This window comes from Ipomoea triloba, chromosome 13 (assembly GCF_003576645.1).
Source record: "Ipomoea triloba cultivar NCNSP0323 chromosome 13, ASM357664v1".
Lineage (NCBI taxonomy): Eukaryota > Viridiplantae > Streptophyta > Magnoliopsida > Solanales > Convolvulaceae > Ipomoea > Ipomoea triloba.
The window spans coordinates 22,726,898-22,744,463 of NC_044928.1; the positions used below are offsets into that span (position 1 = coordinate 22,726,898).

At 34.6% G+C, this 17,566-nt stretch overlaps 3 protein-coding genes across 5 annotated transcripts; all 3 read right to left on the reverse strand.

Annotated features, from left to right (window-relative positions):
• Positions 1 to 4,348: 4,348 nt before the first annotated feature.
• On the reverse strand, positions 4,349 to 8,550 carry LOC116002403 (selenoprotein K-like). Its single transcript, XM_031242537.1, has 4 exons — positions 8,398 to 8,550; positions 4,951 to 5,054; positions 4,724 to 4,871; positions 4,349 to 4,630 (listed from the first exon to the last, which is right to left on the reverse strand). The coding sequence occupies exons 1-4, from the start codon at positions 8,414 to 8,416 to the stop codon at positions 4,593 to 4,595; spliced, it is 309 nt and encodes a 102-aa protein (XP_031098397.1). The 5' UTR covers positions 8,417 to 8,550; the 3' UTR covers positions 4,349 to 4,592.
• An 810-nt stretch (positions 8,551 to 9,360) lies between these two features.
• Positions 9,361 to 10,692, reverse strand: LOC116001371 (polyadenylate-binding protein 7-like). Its single transcript, XM_031241253.1, has 2 exons — positions 10,538 to 10,692; positions 9,361 to 9,586 (listed from the first exon to the last, which is right to left on the reverse strand). The coding sequence occupies exons 1-2, from the start codon at positions 10,690 to 10,692 to the stop codon at positions 9,361 to 9,363; spliced, it is 381 nt and encodes a 126-aa protein (XP_031097113.1).
• A 1,065-nt stretch (positions 10,693 to 11,757) lies between these two features.
• On the reverse strand, positions 11,758 to 16,884 carry LOC116001879 (biosynthetic peptidoglycan transglycosylase-like). 3 transcript variants are annotated; one of them, XR_004094322.1, is made up of 7 exons: positions 16,266 to 16,879; positions 15,577 to 15,702; positions 14,792 to 14,943; positions 14,534 to 14,693; positions 13,466 to 13,650; positions 12,076 to 12,258; positions 11,758 to 11,918 (listed from the first exon to the last, which is right to left on the reverse strand). XR_004094322.1 is itself a non-coding variant. In XM_031241823.1 (6 exons), the coding sequence occupies exons 1-5, from the start codon at positions 16,767 to 16,769 to the stop codon at positions 13,495 to 13,497; spliced, it is 1,098 nt and encodes a 365-aa protein (XP_031097683.1). In that variant the 5' UTR covers positions 16,770 to 16,879; the 3' UTR covers positions 11,925 to 12,258; positions 13,466 to 13,494. The 3 variants fall into 3 exon arrangements, 2 of the variants coding, with proteins under 2 accessions (XP_031097683.1, XP_031097684.1); XM_031241823.1 differs by lacking the exon at positions 11,758 to 11,918 and having other exon boundaries at positions 11,925 to 12,258; XM_031241824.1 differs by lacking the exons at positions 11,758 to 11,918; positions 12,076 to 12,258; positions 13,466 to 13,650 and adding an exon at positions 13,657 to 13,946 and having other exon boundaries at positions 16,266 to 16,884.
• Positions 16,885 to 17,566: the final 682 nt, after the last annotated feature.

Here is a 17,566-nt window from a genome sequence, read left to right on the forward strand (position 1 = left end):
ATTATTGGTTGTAGCATAGATGGTAGTGTCATGAGATTATAGTGTAGAAAATTGTGAATTTGCTTTGTTGTGTATATGACTGTCATTTTAGTTGTACTATGAACTCTTGATCTTGCAAGCGACTGTTGATATTTTGCAGTGGTAGCTTTTCACCTACATGTTTCATGTGAAAGTATTGAATAAAATATTAATATTTATTATATTTGTAGAAGGTTCATGAATAGTACCTATTGTTCTATTTTCATAACTTGTTTACTCGATAGTACAACAATAACTCTGCATGTAGTCCGAATACTGATATCGCAACATGTCCATTTTCGTGAACAATTTTCACATCCCTTATGCACGTGTTCATTTTCAAGTTCATGTTTTTGGAATTAGTATGATGAGTTTAGTAATTGATTTTGTGCATGTGCGTGTTTTTTTTTTAATTTTTTATTGAATTGATACTAACCTTGGAGTTAAATTGTTTATCACTTTGTGCATAAACCTTTTTAAACAGTGGCTTCATCATATATATCAAGTGTTTTTGTTGTTAAAGTTGATACTGATTTTGTCTTTAATCTAAGCAAGTTGAGTCTAGAAGATGAAATGAATTGTAAATTTATATTAGTTCTAATATATTTAGTGGATGCACAATAAACATAATTAAAATTTAAAATATTGAGTCTTGTTCTAAATAATCAAAATAAGATTAATTAAACGGAAAAAGAAAAAGGAAAAAAAAAAACTTAACATAGATTTGTTTTTAAAAAAATGTAAGAACATGATTTTCAAGATTTCTTATTTTTAATATTTGATGCTCAACTTTGAATGCTATGTATATAATTTGGCTAATTAATTGACCAAAGTTCATGTTAAATTTTATATTATATTTTTTTAATACACTCTAACATATTCATAATATATGTTCAACAATTATGTCAACTTTGATTGAGATGAGGTTCAAACCTAAGACCTTCCTTATGAAATTCAAAGAGTAAGTTAAGAATAATAAATAGTTAACATAATATTCTGTTACTAAAGTTTACACTGATGAAGTTGCAAGGGTATTTAGGAAAAGTAAATGAAATAATATAGGCAAATAAAAAAAAATACTAAAATCAAAATAATCTGAACTATTCATTTTATCAAACAATAATTACACCATCATTCATTTCATCAAATAATTACACAATCTTTTTTAGTTCCCGTTAGGGGCCTAACTTTATTGACTCTTATTAGATTTGAAGAAGATTTATGTATTCTCAATTTATTTATAGTAATATAATCCATTAACTGCAAAATACATAATTTGAATGTCATTTTGGACCAGAATTGACGGTAAGCCATCTATTTCACTGGTTGTGGGCTGAGCTGCCTCAAATGAACTATCCCAAAATTTATGGAATATGGATGCAAAATTTAGATCCTCCGGTCATGGTTAAAAATGTTTAAAAATCTATAGAAAAAAATTTAGATAGAAAGAAATAAATGTACAGTGTTAAGAGTTAAATTTGATATGATAGAATTAATTAATCCGAATAGTCTGAATTAACCAAATTTGATAATTAATGGAATATAAGGTATGGAAATACGTAAAGACCATATATTAGTCTCGGAAGAAAATAGGCCCTGTATTAAGGTAGTTTGCAAAAAGATTACAAGATGTGTAATGTTAAGACAAGATGAAGATGTGTCCTAAATAAGGATAAAGAATACTTATTTAAAGTAGTAAGCCTAACCAACTCCCCACATATAGTGCGACCTGCAAGAGTAGATCTTAGCACAATCGCCCTCGGAAACTGTCCACGGAGGTCGACCTTGGAGGCCAACCACGAAGGCCGACCTCGTCGGTCGAGCCTCTTCGTGGCCTCCGTTTCCAATGGAGTAGTTGACCACGGTGGCTAAGCCCGAGTCATGGTCGACTCATGGTTGGCCTTGTCCACCTTGCTCGGGTCGGCTCTCCATCTTCCTTCGGGTCAGTTTGCTTCGACTTGGATTCATTCTTAATATATCCATCATCAGCTCCCCCTCTCCGAGTTGTGAATTATCGTCAGTGAGAGAGAGTAGCTTCCCGAGTTAAAACCCATGCTGACCTTGCCTGAATGATAGAGGGTGAGGCACAAGGCCCACGGTTGACCTCCCCTCGAAGGCGTGGACTAGATTGCTCCTTGTGCTTTTCTTTAATTGGCTCCTTATCGGTGTATTTTGTTGGACTTGAATAGTATTTTCTTTTCTTTATTTGATCAATTGTTCCCCTTATCTATCTCCTCTTGGGTCCTCCTATTCGTGGTTGGCCTTTGAGGGTGGTTAGGCGAAGATTTTTTTCTCGTCGGTTGGCCTCCTATTTGTTCATGTTCATTGCTTGTTTTGCTTCCCTGGTAGTCGTCTTGAGCACCCCGTTGCCTTGCCAATTTCCCCTATGGGCCTGTAAAAAGTAAGCTTGCATGTTGCGTTTTGTTTCCCCTCGATAGCCGATCTCGGAGCTGGTCTTGGGCCCCTTATGAGGTCAACCGACGAGAAAAAAAAATCTTTGCCTAACCACCCTCAAAGGCCGACCACGAAACTCAAACCCAGAGGTTGACCCCGGAGGCCAATCTCACTAGTCAAGTCTCTTCATAACCTCCGTTTCCATTGTCATAACCGATCATGGTGGCTAAGCCCGAGTCATGGCCGACCTCGTGGTCGGCCTTGTCTACCTTAAGCAGACTTTGTCCAAGTCAACTATACATCTCTAGGTTTGCTATGCATTCTTAATATATCCATCATGGTATGTGCACATTACTTAGACTGTTCATTCTAACTCGTATCAGTTTAATTTTCTTTTATTTCTACAATCAATTTATTTTCTTAAAAGATACAAGCAATTAATTACGGAGTATTACATTTGACACACCTTATCATTTTCCAAAACAGTGATTTAACAAAATTAAGAATCTAAGAAAGCGTTTAGTTCACGGAATGTTATATTACCTTAAGGTATGTTAGATTGCTGAAAATGTTAAATTCCTATGGTTGGTTTAAAACTAAAATATTTAATATAAATCTATTTGGTTGTCTTGAATACCATTAACCTATTTTTATGTATTTTAATAAATTTTAAAATTAAAATAAATAACTAAGGAAATGGTAAAATATAGAATTAAATGATTTAAAATTAATTAAGATGTTAAGCAATAATTAACTAAAACAATTGATTAAAATGACAAAATTAGCAATAAGACACGAGAATGTGAGAATACCTAAGAAAGGAAGAGTATCTAACATTCTCTTGCAATAGCTAAAAATCTTATATGACGGGGCAATTTATATCGTGGAACAGAGTGCTAAAATGCACCAAAAGGATGTCGTTTCGGTCATTTTAATTACCGATTTATTTTTTTGGAAATCACGTTCTCCATTTCGGTCGTTAACTTTCAACTATATATATAAAAAAAAAATTATGTTGTTCAGATTGGCAGTTTTGATTTTTTTTGTTGTTGATGCAAATAAATGAATTCGTATGTGATATTCGTTGATTGAACTATATGAGAATAGTTATAGGATTGTTTTTGAAACAACTAGATGATCCGAAGGTTAGGAGGATGAGATCTGTGTATTTGTGTTAATATTCTGTGTATTGTAAACTACGATTCTATGTATTCATGTTAGGGGTACTTAAACATAAGTTGTGGTGTGGTTGTGTCAATATTTTATGTATTCTCTGAAGTCATTCTATGTAGGGATTTCTGTGTATTCTAGACAAGGATTCTGTGTATTCATTTTAGTGGTACTTAAACACAGGGGTCAGGATTTTTGTGTATTCTAGACAAGGATTCTGTGTATTCATTTTAGTGGTACTTAAACACAGGGGTGATGTGTTTGTGTAGTGGGGCGATGTGTTTTTATATTTGGTATTTTTATTTTTTGTGTATTTTTTGAAGGCATTCTGTGTATTGTAGACTACAATTTTGTGTATTCATGTTAGTGGTACTTAAACATAGGTTGTGAGGATGATTTCTATGTAGTTGTGTCAATATTCTGTATATTCCCTGAAGTCATTCGAAACGACGTCCGTCCAGTCACCCATCCACTAACATAAACAATACGATGTGACGACGTCGTTTTAGACCAAGATCCATAATGCATTGTGAACCCTAGTCCACGATATAACGATTGATATGAGGGTTATGTTACGTTCGTAGAAGAAATTGCATAACTTAAATTAAACATTGAAATCTTATATTGCCATACAAATATAATATCTTATGCAACTTGACTCCTGCTAAATGTACTTAAGGATAACTTTGCTTCGACTAATATACGTTTTCAGTTTTTATTCTTGAGAAAATTGAGAGGTCAAAGTTCAAGGAAATACATTTAGAAATACCCAAAACAAGGACATGCATTTATATAAGAAAATAGGATAATAGGGACTGTATTAGTTGTGAAACATAGGCCAAAGTTCAAGGAAATACATTTAGAAATACCCAAAACAAGGACAGGCATTTATATAAGGAAATAGGATTTTAGGGACTTTGTATTAGTTGTGAAACATATATACTACGGAGTATACTTTTTAATTTCCAAAAGCAAGCACTCGGAATATTGAAATTTTGCAACGCTAGTGCTTAACCACCACAGCAGGAGCCACAAGCAGGGAGCGAGCCTGCATTGTTTCCATAACAATTGGAATTTAATCAAAACAACAACAACAACAACAACAACAACAAAAAGAGCTTCAAGACAGTAGAGAACTTACTATGGTCAATGCCTCTAACATTATCTAATCCACGTGGCCGTCCACCTGGACCACCACCATAGGGACCACTTCCAGGACCTCCAGGGCCACCACCATCCCACTTCTTACTAGATCCAGTCCCCTTCCTATACGCATCAGACTTTTCCATCTACAAGGTAGAGAAAACTTGAATATAAGATATGAAAAGTAAATGAAATTTAACCACAAGAAAACAAAATCAGTATTACCGAAAACATAGTAGCAAAAAACACGCCTATAAAGTTGATGATTGCCCAAAAGAAATCAGTGATTGTTTTCAAACGCCATATTGATCGCTTGGATTTGACAACACCTGCAAAATAAATTTATTTACAAGAAAATTGATCTGTAATCTACTGAAGATTGAATGTATAACAATATAACATATACAAAAGAATCTATGTATACATCTATCTATCTATACATCTCCTTTCGTTCCAGTTCCCTCTACCATCATCCAACCCCCTTCTTCCCTTTCCCCTTTTCCTTGTACTATATTTTGAAATATATTTGAGCACAAGATGTTTGATACCACTGAAAACCCAAAAGGCCAAAAAGTCCAACTTAGGTGAACTAAATACTTGTTTGACATCCTTCCAACTCTGTTAGTAGTTAATAAGTTAATTCAGTGAAACTTTAACCTATCCAAATTTCTATAAAACTAATTGGTACAGTCAGCCTGTCAGGGTAAGCAAGAGAGATACAATAACACAACTCAAAGTTCTACAAGGACAAACTTGTCAATGAAATCAGTTCATATTAATATTCGATATGAAGTAAAGAAATTGAGTTTAGAAAATATGCACGACTGCACTACCTGTGGGAACATTACACATCTACTATCCAGAATAATGATAATTTAAATGCAAACATCTTACATTCCCAAATACATTATTCTAACTTCCCAATCATTAAGGAAATGTTGTATTTACCTCCAGATCAATAGCCAAAACCCATCCCTCAAGTCGCAAAAAAAGCCCCAGAAAACCCCATCCTTTACATGGCTCAAGAAGACCCATCTCTCAACTATAGAACACTTGATGAAGTCAAACAAAGGAAACGTCGTATTCGAGTCCTAGTAGCTAAGATCTTAAGAACTTGATTTTGGCATCTTTTGCCAGATAAGGAAAGACCCAACTAGGACAAGAATTGAATTATCTCTTTCGCTTAGCAATTTGTTTTTAACAGTTTTTGCCTCTTAACACTTTGCTTTTAGCTTTCAATACATTTTGTAAAAACATGGCTCTCTTCAATTAAAGAAATACCAAATAGGTCCCACCTTCTTACCCACTATTCACACACACACACACACACGTAGGGAGATAAATGCGTAGCTTGAGTGAGGATTGAATTAAAATTTCTTCCTGCCGAACTTGTGTCTGCACTATGTATTCTTTGATAGATAAATAAGGATTTTCATTAAAAGGGAATCATAGAGTGCCAACACTTTAAAGGCATGCATTAATACTTTAGTAAAACAACCATTAATTAACAATTTAACATTGATCATCCAGTATGTTTCAGTTTTAGAAAAGCATGAACTGCTTATATTTCTTGGTTGAGTAACCAGGTTCTACTAGGGTTAACCATTAAATGCAATTTTAATATGCTGAAATTTGTTTCAGTGTCTGCAATGTGTAATTGGTATTAGAGAGGGATAAGTTCCAAACACGCACTCAGCTCCAGGTCTTACTCGTAACTCTTAAGATATACCTAGCACAAGAAATGTTATATGCCATACATCTTTGTAGAAATACTTCAAGTACAAAGAAACATACCATAAATTGAAATTATAATAAATTTAGGCATAAGATACCAGTCATCTTTGCCAAGGTGGAAAGCCATGTAACAAATTAGCAAAAGAATATAATAGAGGAACAAGGTAGAAAGAAATCAAAGAATAGATAAAGTTCCCAAGAAGCCCAAGCTATAAAGACTTTTAACTGATTATTTTTTGGGTACGTATAACTTTAATTGAATATAAGTATATTGTAGTTCCCCCAAGTTTATAACTGACTCTGACAAAAACGGAAAAGAAAAAGTCAATCTTGCAATTGTAAATGCTAATAAATATTCAAATCTAATAGACTTGGACATCTAGCTTCTTTTCAACGAAGTAACATAGCCTATCTTCTATTCCCAGCCATCCCTCCAATCTATCTCCTTAGCACCAGCTATTGCTAAAGTGAAAAGCAGTTCCAAAATTTTCTTAGATCTGCTAAGTGTATTGCACCATCTAGTGATAGATATCTCACCATAAAAAATTCAAATAGCTTTATGTTCTTAACCTTTTCCAAGGATAGGCCCCTAACAAAATGATTTGCCCTAGTGAAGATGTCCAAGACATGCCATTCCTACTAGTAATGTGTCCAGGACATGCATTAAAAATAAAAATTTAAGGACATGAAGGATGAGCAAGATGGCATGCTGGACAAGTCTAATCACATTTAATAGAGATATGCCAGCCAATCCTTCCTAGTACCAAGTAAGAAATTGCAATAAGTCAATAATCAAATACTCTATAGAGAGACTAAGGGCCTGTTCTTCAGCTCATGGAAAATTTTCCAAATTTTTGGAAAAAGTAAATAAATAAATATCGAAAAATGATTGCATTCAAGTTGAAGTATTTTCTAAACTTGAAATGGAAAAATGGAGGACATCAACTTTTCGAAAAAGAGAGAGAGAGAGAGAGAGAGAGGTGAAAATTAGGTGAGAGAACTCAGAGAAGAGCCAGGAAAAGCCAATTTAACTACTCTTGAGGGGGAACAGAAGAGGCAGAATGGAGAAACTGTATTTCGTTACAAAGTTCACAAATGGCAGAATGGAAAAGGTTCTTCTGCTTCCTCTTGCCACTCAAGAATTGGCATGAGAGGCCCCTCTTCAGTGTCAAAGCTCAAGCATGGAAGACCCTCTCCCAGGTCACTAATTCACTATTCATTTCATCTGTGTTTTCGATGGAAAATGAAACCTAGAAAATATTGGAACCCCCCCCCCCCCCTCCCCCCCCAACAACCATCCCCATAGAATAACTCACCAGAATTCCCCTAGTTTATTGAAAAAATTTATACACATTACTAGTGAAGGATCAGAAATTCTAGTTAATGCACCTAACACCAAAATATTTTAGATCACAATTATCCATCCTGAAAGGTAAATCCAGCCTCCAGAAAGATACTTAAACTATCAAGAAAATACCGCAGCGGTCAAGGTATGAAGAAAATACAGCTGTGATTCATGGAGTTGCGAAACCATAATGCAAGTATCAAGATAAAAGGCATATATGATGACCTATTTCGAATCAAATAACAAATTTAATTAGGAAAAAGGATATATGATGACCTACTAATAACCTAGCACGAGATTTCTCAAATTTTCCATTGTTGCAATTACAATGGTAGGAAATAAATCTTAACATAAATTCTGCATTTTCCCTAACAACAATCATAAGCAAAATAATAAATAATAAATAAAACTTAATTCGAGTCGAACAATTTTCAAGATATTATCTAAAAGAGATCACCAATTTCATCTATTCCACGTAACATTTCGAAATTTGATTTTAAAAAGAAATTAAGTTGTGGAAAAACAAAAACAAAAACAAAAAACTCTGAAAAGAGAAAATGATTAGCGAAAAAATGAATTGATCAGATTGTTACCTCTCTCAACGTAAGCCATTGGAAGCTCAGAGCTCCTTCACAATCCAGGATCTTCGTCTGCTCTTCTCGACGCGTTGTCGCGCGACTTGACTCGACAATAAGAAGAGTCCGGCAATGATCAAGTGCAATGCGATGCAGAGAGTAAAAGTGTTCTGCTCGCTTAAGTGTGGCCACGTGCCCATGTCTCGATGTTCATTGTTCAATATGAGCATTGACCAATGTCAAATGTTATCTTGTTTTCTTTTAATAAGTTTTACGTAATATTGCGTTGTCTCTACCAATAGGAAGTCGCCGGATCAATTGGAGGAGGAAATTGGAATGATTTGGTCTTGTCAAAAGCTTCATTTCTTTCAAGTCTCCCCTCATTTTTATTCAAAATAAAAAGAGAAATCTCAAAAATAGTATTGTGTTAGGCTATCTGAATTAATGCAATACCCTTTCAATTTTAATAGTTAGTGATAAAATTAGGCAAAAAGTCGAGACTATTTTACGGATTCTTGTCCGCGTGAGACGGGTTGGGTCAAAATAAAATTGTAATACTTATAATATAAAATGTAATACGGAGTACTTTATTTAAATGAGAAAATATAATACTTTTACATTTTAATTTAAAAGTATTACGGAGTACATTTTTCCTCTCACTCACACACACACACACATAAGAGCGAATGAAATTAGACTTATAACAGGAACTAAAATATGTTATCTTAATTAAAAGTTTAAGTTATAATTGAACAATATATTTATGTTTATATATTATACACCCAACACATCTCCTTACATGTGCCGATCATTCTAAAGAGTATTTTTCTTTCAGCCTTCTTTTGTGCCCTTCCAACAAACGACTTCTTTGATCCTGGAATTATTGATGACAAAGAAATTACATTAGCATACAATCAAATTCGAGACGTAAGAAATACTACATAATAAGCATCAAAGCATGCATGCATGTGTAAGTACCTATTAGTTGACCATTAAGAGTCTCAACTGTCTTCCTAGCATTGAATCAAAGTTGACAAAGCCAATCATAGTATTATTGACCTTCCCATATTTGGAGAATTTCTCCCTTAGGAGATACTCTGTTAGATTGCAACCGAAGTTTTTCATATACAAAGCTAGATTAGTGAATTTTTGCTCTTTAAATGCATCCATCGCCCTCTCTTCTTTCTTCATAAATGTAGTTACATATCTGAAAAAACACCAAACAATTAATTTAAACCAATTAAGTTGTTGGTTCGAAACAATCTAAAGTTGAAATCGATCTACAGGCTAAAAGGGCCAGGCATGTTTTAAATTCAATACAAAGAAAGATTTGATGGAAATGTAGTAAAACATTAGGAAAATTAAAGAATTACAAGAACATGAGAAATAACATAACTCACAACATGAACCTATTAGCAAACAACATAAATAACAAACAATTTATTAGCTAGATTGTTCGATGAAACAATAATATGAACCCAAAATCTACAAGCTAAAAGGGCAGGTTTTAAATTCCAAATTCAGAAACATATAATATAAAGAAAGATTTTATGGGAATGCACTATTAGGAAAACTTTGAAAGAAAAGAAGGCTTATTTTGTCTTTACTTGTCCCACGTTGGTTTCAAAACCAACTTTTTCCTTCCTTTTAAGGTCCAACATTTCCTACAAAGCTTGAAGTATTAGGGAGGGGAAATAAAGGGGAACCACGTACATTGCCATAGCTACCCACTCGGTTCGCATGAGTGCAAGATCGTTGCCTTCTGTCAAAGCATTCTAAAAGTCAGATTCACATCCTACATTTTTCTTGTGTTAACCCATCGAGAGCATAGATTATCCAGTCCTATAAATGCTTTTTAGGCCTTGTTTTAATTAACACAATACAAAAGTTCTTTATATCCTTTCCAAATCCTTTATATTTCAGCCTACAACAATTATGTACATTACAGCAAACTCGTACATATGACATTGTTTCACTTTGAATGCTCAACATGCATGTAAAATTTATAAGCTCAATGGGTTAACCCGTTAAAACATGAAACCTAACAATCAACCCGTTATGATCCTCGAGACATGTTAAAGCTAAACACTAACCAATTATTTTCGTGTCGGGTCGTGTCAATAATTGCTAGGTAGTAAAAACAGAGTAGGCAACTTACAATTTCTTCCCTTCAAACACTACTCCATAGACGAAATTGATAGCAAAAATGGCAGAATTTTGTGTTTCAAATTTAACAAATCCAAAACATTTGCTCTTTCCATTTTCATCATTGACTACTTTGCAGGACAGTATTATGCCATATTTGCTAAACATGCTCTCTAATTTTTTTTTTTTTTTTTTGAGAACAGAAAGATATATTAATTCAAATCAAAAGTAAGAGCATTACAAATGATAGTGGGAGGGGTTGAGAACCACTCCATACGATCAGATATAGAAACAGACTACTTAGCTAACAAATGAGCTGCCTGATTCGCAGATCGCCTAGAGAACGATAAACTAATATGAGCAAACGTGCTCATTAAGTTTTTAATATCAGCTAAAATTAAATGAAAAGAGGAGTCACCCAAGGTTGACTTGAGACCTTGCACAACTAAAAGAGAGTTAGTCTCAACATTGATATTGTCAAAGTTGTTGGATTTAAGCCAACTGAGTGATTCTCTAATCGCTACTGCCTCAGCTTCCTTAGCATTATAAATTCCTCTCCAGCGGAGTCCACGTGCTGCTACAAATTGACCATTATTATTCCTCAAGACACACCCAAACCCCATGTTTCCAGTATGCTTATCGATTGCTGCATCAACATTCAACTTTAGAAATCCTTCCTGAGGTTTAGTCCATTTGACAGGCTCAGTAATATCTTTCTTCACCTCAACATGGTCCTTAGTAACCACGTCTGTCCAATCTTTGTAGTAGGTCCGAGCACTTCAGACTGTGGCTTCTACATAATCAAGAGCTAAACATCTCTCTAATTGAGCACGGGTGATAGAAGGAGCAAGGTTCTTGACAAAAATATTCTCAATCCCAGGTTTTCTTAGTATTGATTCCTTTTGCCACCACATAATCCTCATCGACTTTCCACTCAAGGGAAAGTTATTTCTCCTGCAAAAACGATTTTTTTCCTCCATCCCCATTTTGCAGGAGAAATAACTTTCAAAAACAACCCCCTTCCCATTTGTTAAAAACCAATCCATTGAGTTTTACTATTCCAAAAATTTGCCAAAATCTACAATTGGGGAAGGCCTAGTAGGGTTTTTTTGTGATTTTTGATGAGTTTTTGTAAGTATGATTAGGAAAGAGAAAATGGGAGGGAAGGAAAAAAATTAAAACAAATCTATTTAAAAAAAAAAAAAAAAAAAAAAAAGGGTAAAGCTGTCAGATCACAGATGCGCCTGCATGGGTGCTGTTGTGCGCGAAACACGCACAACACCTCTCTTTTCTTCGATTTTGATGCTGCCAAACACTATTCCAAAAACTTGAATTTGCAGGACATTTTTTTCACTCTCTCTCCTCCTCTCTCTCCTGCCATGTTAGCACTTTTCCTGCCATAAACCAAATAAAATCACCTGATAGGGGTGCTCTAAGCGAAGTTTACATATCAATTTACACTCAATTTCTTTAAAGTAGACAGTAAAATAACATCTCTTTATCATCTCCAACTCTTACATCTTCTGTGAATAATAGCAACTTAACTCTTACTCTTACAAACTGAATTGGCCTTAGTTGAATCGTGCATACATGGCTGCTCTGATAATAGTCAATTCCATCAGTGTCCCAGTCTTTCAAATATGGAAGGATAGTAATTCATCTCTGTCACTTGTCACTAGTTCATTAGGCGCACTTGTTCAAGTTGGAGACCAGATTGAGGTAAATTCTCCATTTCTGGTATATGAAAAGACTGAACTTCAGGTATACTTTGTTTAAATTCTTCTAGTTAAACTAAACAATAAAGAAGCACAGTTGCATTCAACAAATTGACATAAAGAAGTGACAAATACATAAAATCTATGTTGAGGAAACAGTGCGGTTAACAACGGTATGTAATGCACATACAAAAAGCACACACTTTGGCACTTGTTTATTGTTCATTTTGGACTCATTTTAGAGTATAGTGTGTTTTAATGTTTAAACTCCTTACTATTGGTTTGAATCACAGCCTTATGTTTGCTTTGAATTGGTTTTTTGCATTAGCAGGCATGTTAATTTGGACCATTTCGAGATGAAAGGATAATGCAAGGATACCCCTTCAGTGACTCCCGAAGCTTAAAGTTGAAGCAATTGCACTCAGGCATTGCCCAATGTGTCAAGCTACACTCCAGCACATCAAGAAACTTCAGAGGGAGGTATTTGAGAAGCATTTCACTAGACTTTTTTAGCCTACGCGGAAATTGCACTCAAAGCCCTCCTTGCTCCATCTATTTAAGCATTATGTCTCGAAGAAAGGCTTGAGCCTTTTCTAGAGTTTTCTCTTTCCTTCCTCTTTTCATCATTTATTCCTTGTATTCCTTCAAATTATTTGTGTTTCTATTTCTAAAGACACGGGTGGCTATATCTATTTTGGGATTAGGGTTTAACTTGCCTAGTCATATGCATGAATGTTATGTTTTGGTGCAAAGGAAGTTGAACATAATTCAAGAACATTCATGAATGCACCTAATTTGTCTATCACAGAAGTGGGTAGAGAAATTAGGGAGGTTTTGTGGATTGCTTGAGCTCTATTTGGTTTGTGTGCATTGTAGACTGTGGAAGTAAGATTACTTGTACAACTATGTATTTGGGTGACTATGGAAATGGCCTCAAACACCATACTGCAATCCCCCACAATCTATGAAACCAAATCACATTTCTAGTTTTCTACCATAGAGTAGGCACTTGGCAAATAGGCAACTAATTCTAAGTCCCAATCATTCCTCTCTTATTTTCACTCACTTTTTATTTGTTTGTGCATCAAGCTCTTAAATAATAGATTTCCCATAAGCTACTGATGAGCATTCACCAAATAAACCAGTCCAATAAGAAAACAGATGTAACAGAATTAGAGCTTAAATTTTTAGAAAATCAGAACATTAAACCTTAGACATCATCTTACCTCCCATTCTCCACTATCAGCTCCAGAAGTCACTTGTAATTAATCCGGCTTTTCTCTGTTACACTCATTGCCCACCTTTCCATATCCTCCTTCACTTCCCATATCTTGCTCTCCCTTTCCCAATTCCATATCTTTCTGAAATTTGATAATGTACCAGCTTCACTGTTTATGTTCACAAGTGCTTGCTAAAACACCCAAAAAGGAAGGAAAATAGTTAAAAAGTGTAAAGCAAAGTTCATTCAGATAGTAAATTCAGTTTATAAATAAACATGCCTTGCAAATATTTTTAGATTTATCAATGGCATCTAATCTTAGCGTTTTTGCTATCCTTACACAATTGATTCAAAGCTGGGGATAAACTGACTAGAATTTAGTAATATAAAGAAATAGAAGGAAGTAAAGGGCTCCCCTTTTGCAATTCCATCAAGTCATGTCAGATATAACTCCCTCATTTTGCTGGGTTTTTTTTTTGGGTCATAACCTGTTTGGTCAATTTTAATTTAACTATCATCACTAATCAAATTCGAAAAATAAATAAATAAAGATTAACAATGGTGTCTTGGAACATTATGCTAACCCTTAAAATAAAGAACAGTTTTTACTGCTATCTGTTTGTACCAATAGTTCCTATGGATCACATTTTTCCCATACAAGTTCATACAATAAAACAGAACTTCCTTTGACCCAACTTATTGGCCACTACATTGATTTCTTTGCTAATTTCACCAAAACTTGACTTCACCTTTGCTGTTGAAACATTTTAAACTTTCAAAAGAAAATTTATATATATTAATAAACAAATAAAAATTAAAACAGTCAAAATATCAAAAGTTCAAAAGAAATTCAAATTTTTTGTAAAAATGGGATGGAGGGATAATTAAATTGTCATCAAGTTGGCATATACCATGATAAGAACGTTAAACAGTCTTTGAGCACAAAATCATCAAGCAGCATAAGTTTCAGATAGGTTCACACTAAACATATGAACTTTATCTACTGTAAACAACATAGCAAACAGAGAGTCCGTAGAAATATGTTAGCAGGATAAGAAAGTAATTTTGAATTTACCACTTTATGAGAAGGCAGGGGAACAACAAATGCTTCTGAATAATCATGACTTTCAGAATTCAATTCTAGGGATTGCTTCACAACCATAAGGGCTAGCTTAACATCAAGAAATCCAACGTCCACCATCCTTCTTAAAACTCTAGCCTGGAAGATCTTTCCCCTTAAGATGGTGGAAAACAATCTATTAGGTTATGCAGATATGTATCAAATATAACTCTAGAAGATAATTGAAAAGAGAGAAGACAGAGAGCTCAAAACCTGCTAGAATCCCTGAATGGGGAACGAATCTCAGGTCCTGGTATCATTGCTGCAAGCATAGCACATTCACCCAAGCTAAGAATAGATATATGCTTCCCGAAGTAAAAATTTGATGCAGACTGAACACCATAAATGCCATGTCCCCAGTATATCTGCAATTTACCATGATCCCATTTAGACTGGAAAGAGATATCCCAAAAGGAAGCTCTGGTCCAGAAATGCCTAATAAATTTAGTCAACTCTGATAAGTTAAGGATAGAACAGAAGGCTTTACTACAAAGAGAAAAGTTACAATCAAGGAAAGAAGTAGAGTTGCAACTCCTGTGCTTTTATGTACAAGAAACACTGTGATTTGTCAAATTCAATATCAACAACCCAGATAGTGATGCAAACTATAATATTAATATGCAGTACAGTGTAATGCAAACCCACATAATAGAAAATAATTCTTAAGTGCACAAAATGCAAAGCATGGAATAATACACGAACGCACACCTCTCTATCTTCTTTTCTTTCTTCTTTATTTTATTTTATTTTATTTTAATTACCTGAAACATTTATATCTTCAGAGATTTCTTCTAAAAATAAAATTGTGCCCATCAAAACAGTCTGAAAGATACACCATAATGCTAATCTTATGATGCTTGGAATCTCTACCCTCTATACAAAATGTATATATCTTCATTTGGAATAAAACACAAAGCTATCAAGCTCCATGGTTCAAAGAGAAACTTGATTCATGGGTCACAGAATTTAGAGAGTAAATCAGTACAAATATGCTTGACCTTACATAAATAAGAGCTCAAGATTGTGAGTTTTGAAATTGTCCTCTCAACTGCCAGAGCCAGCACCATCTCAACAATTTTCCTCAAGAATGTACGTTCATTCCTCAGCAAGGTGTTTCGGACAAGCTGCATTTAAAATATTGGATAATACATGAGTTAAAATTAAAAGTTCACAGAATGATGAGAAGGATCCTACAATTTGATAACAAAAATGAAGATATTAAAGGAATTTGATTATTTATTCTAAAAAAAGCCAAAGTGAAAAGCTTCTCAAAGTACTTTTCAAAATCAACTTTTTAGACCAAATCGCTAATGTAAAAAACCATTTACAAAGCCGCTAATACATTAGTTATTAAGTCAAAAGGCTAAAAAAAAAAAAAAAAAAAAAAAAAAAAAAAAAAAAAAAAAAAGATCTCTTTCTTCAAGTCGTTTACCTAATACCGAACAAGCCATTGTGGAACAATGGCCGAGATGAATATAGCGATAAAGCAAGTAAGCAACTAATAAACACTGAGAAATGGAGTTCAACTATAAAGCTAACAATTAGTCCCCTTTGGTGGTTTTTGCCCTCTGAAATTACAAGTAAAATAGAAAACCGGGGACTTGGAATTTGGAAAACAGGTTGAACAATCTTAAACTAACCCACTGAGACAAAACATCAAACAAGTCATATGCATTACTCCGCGTACCTGTTGGGTTATAGTGCTGCCACCACCGCGAGCCGAGAACGACAAAACTGCTCGAGCCACGCCAATAGGGTCGACGCCAAAATGGCTAAAGAAGCGGCGGTCCTCATACGCGACGACGGCCCGCACCAAATCCTGGGGGCAATGGACCATCACCTCGGAACGGGCTCGTTGGGAGAAGGCAATGAGCTGAGCCCATCTGTCGGGAAAGTCAGGGAGGAGGACGCCAGAGACGAGGCGGAGAGAAAGAAGGGCGAAGGAGAAAGCGAGAAGAATGAGAGTGGCGAGAGACGAATGGGTTTTGCGAGAAATGGCGTGGTCGTCGGAGGGGCAGTGGGAGAAGTGAAGCTGAAAATGTGGAGCTTTGGGAGGGGAATGAGTCGCTGAAGAAGGGAATATGGTGATTGTAGTGAAGGATGCACGAAGGATCTGTGGTGGCGCCACCAGATTGCGGTTGGGTTTTGGTGTCAGCAGGGTTTGACCAAAGGGGAAAGCGAAAGACGCCATCTGAGCCTCTAAGGACAGCAGATCAAATCAGGACAGCTCGGTTTGCTACATCAAACATGAAGACTGACTCCTAGGCTTCTGGTTCAAGTTATGTAATTTATTCCGAGGATGTAATATAACTTATTGGAAGGGATGTGAAATATACACCTGTTTGATAAATGAATGTTAGTTTATTGATTCAAAAGGTATAACTAATTGATAACATTAGTTGATTCACTTGATTGTATAAAGGTATTTGTTAAATTAGCAAATAAGCCTAATGATATTTTGGAGTTAAAAAAATTGATTAACCAAACACTTATATTGATTTTTTAACCAAGTCATTGTTAATAGTGTTCAAAGCTAAAATTGGCTGACACACTAACTATAATATTCTCTTCTCTTAGTTTTTATAATGTTTCTGAAGTTCAAACTCGTAGTTAATTAATTTTAAAATCATTTATTTTAATATTTTATCATTGTTTTATTTATTTATTTTAATTTTTAAAATTAAGATACATAAAAAAAAATAGGTTAACGTTATTAAAGTAAATTAATCATTATAATATTAAAAAAAAAATAGCTCTTCAACCAAACAGATACCTCAATTTTAAACCAAATACAAAAATCTAACATTCTAGTAATATAGCATTCCCAACAGTCTAACATTCTCTAAAGTAATCTAACATTTCCAACAATTCTACGAGGGTCTTGCTTGGAACTCAAAAAATAAAAAGGCTCAATTTGGGGCATTTCCACTTTATGCATAATCTCTATAATGTTGTTGTCGAATTTTGAACATTGATCTTATATCATAA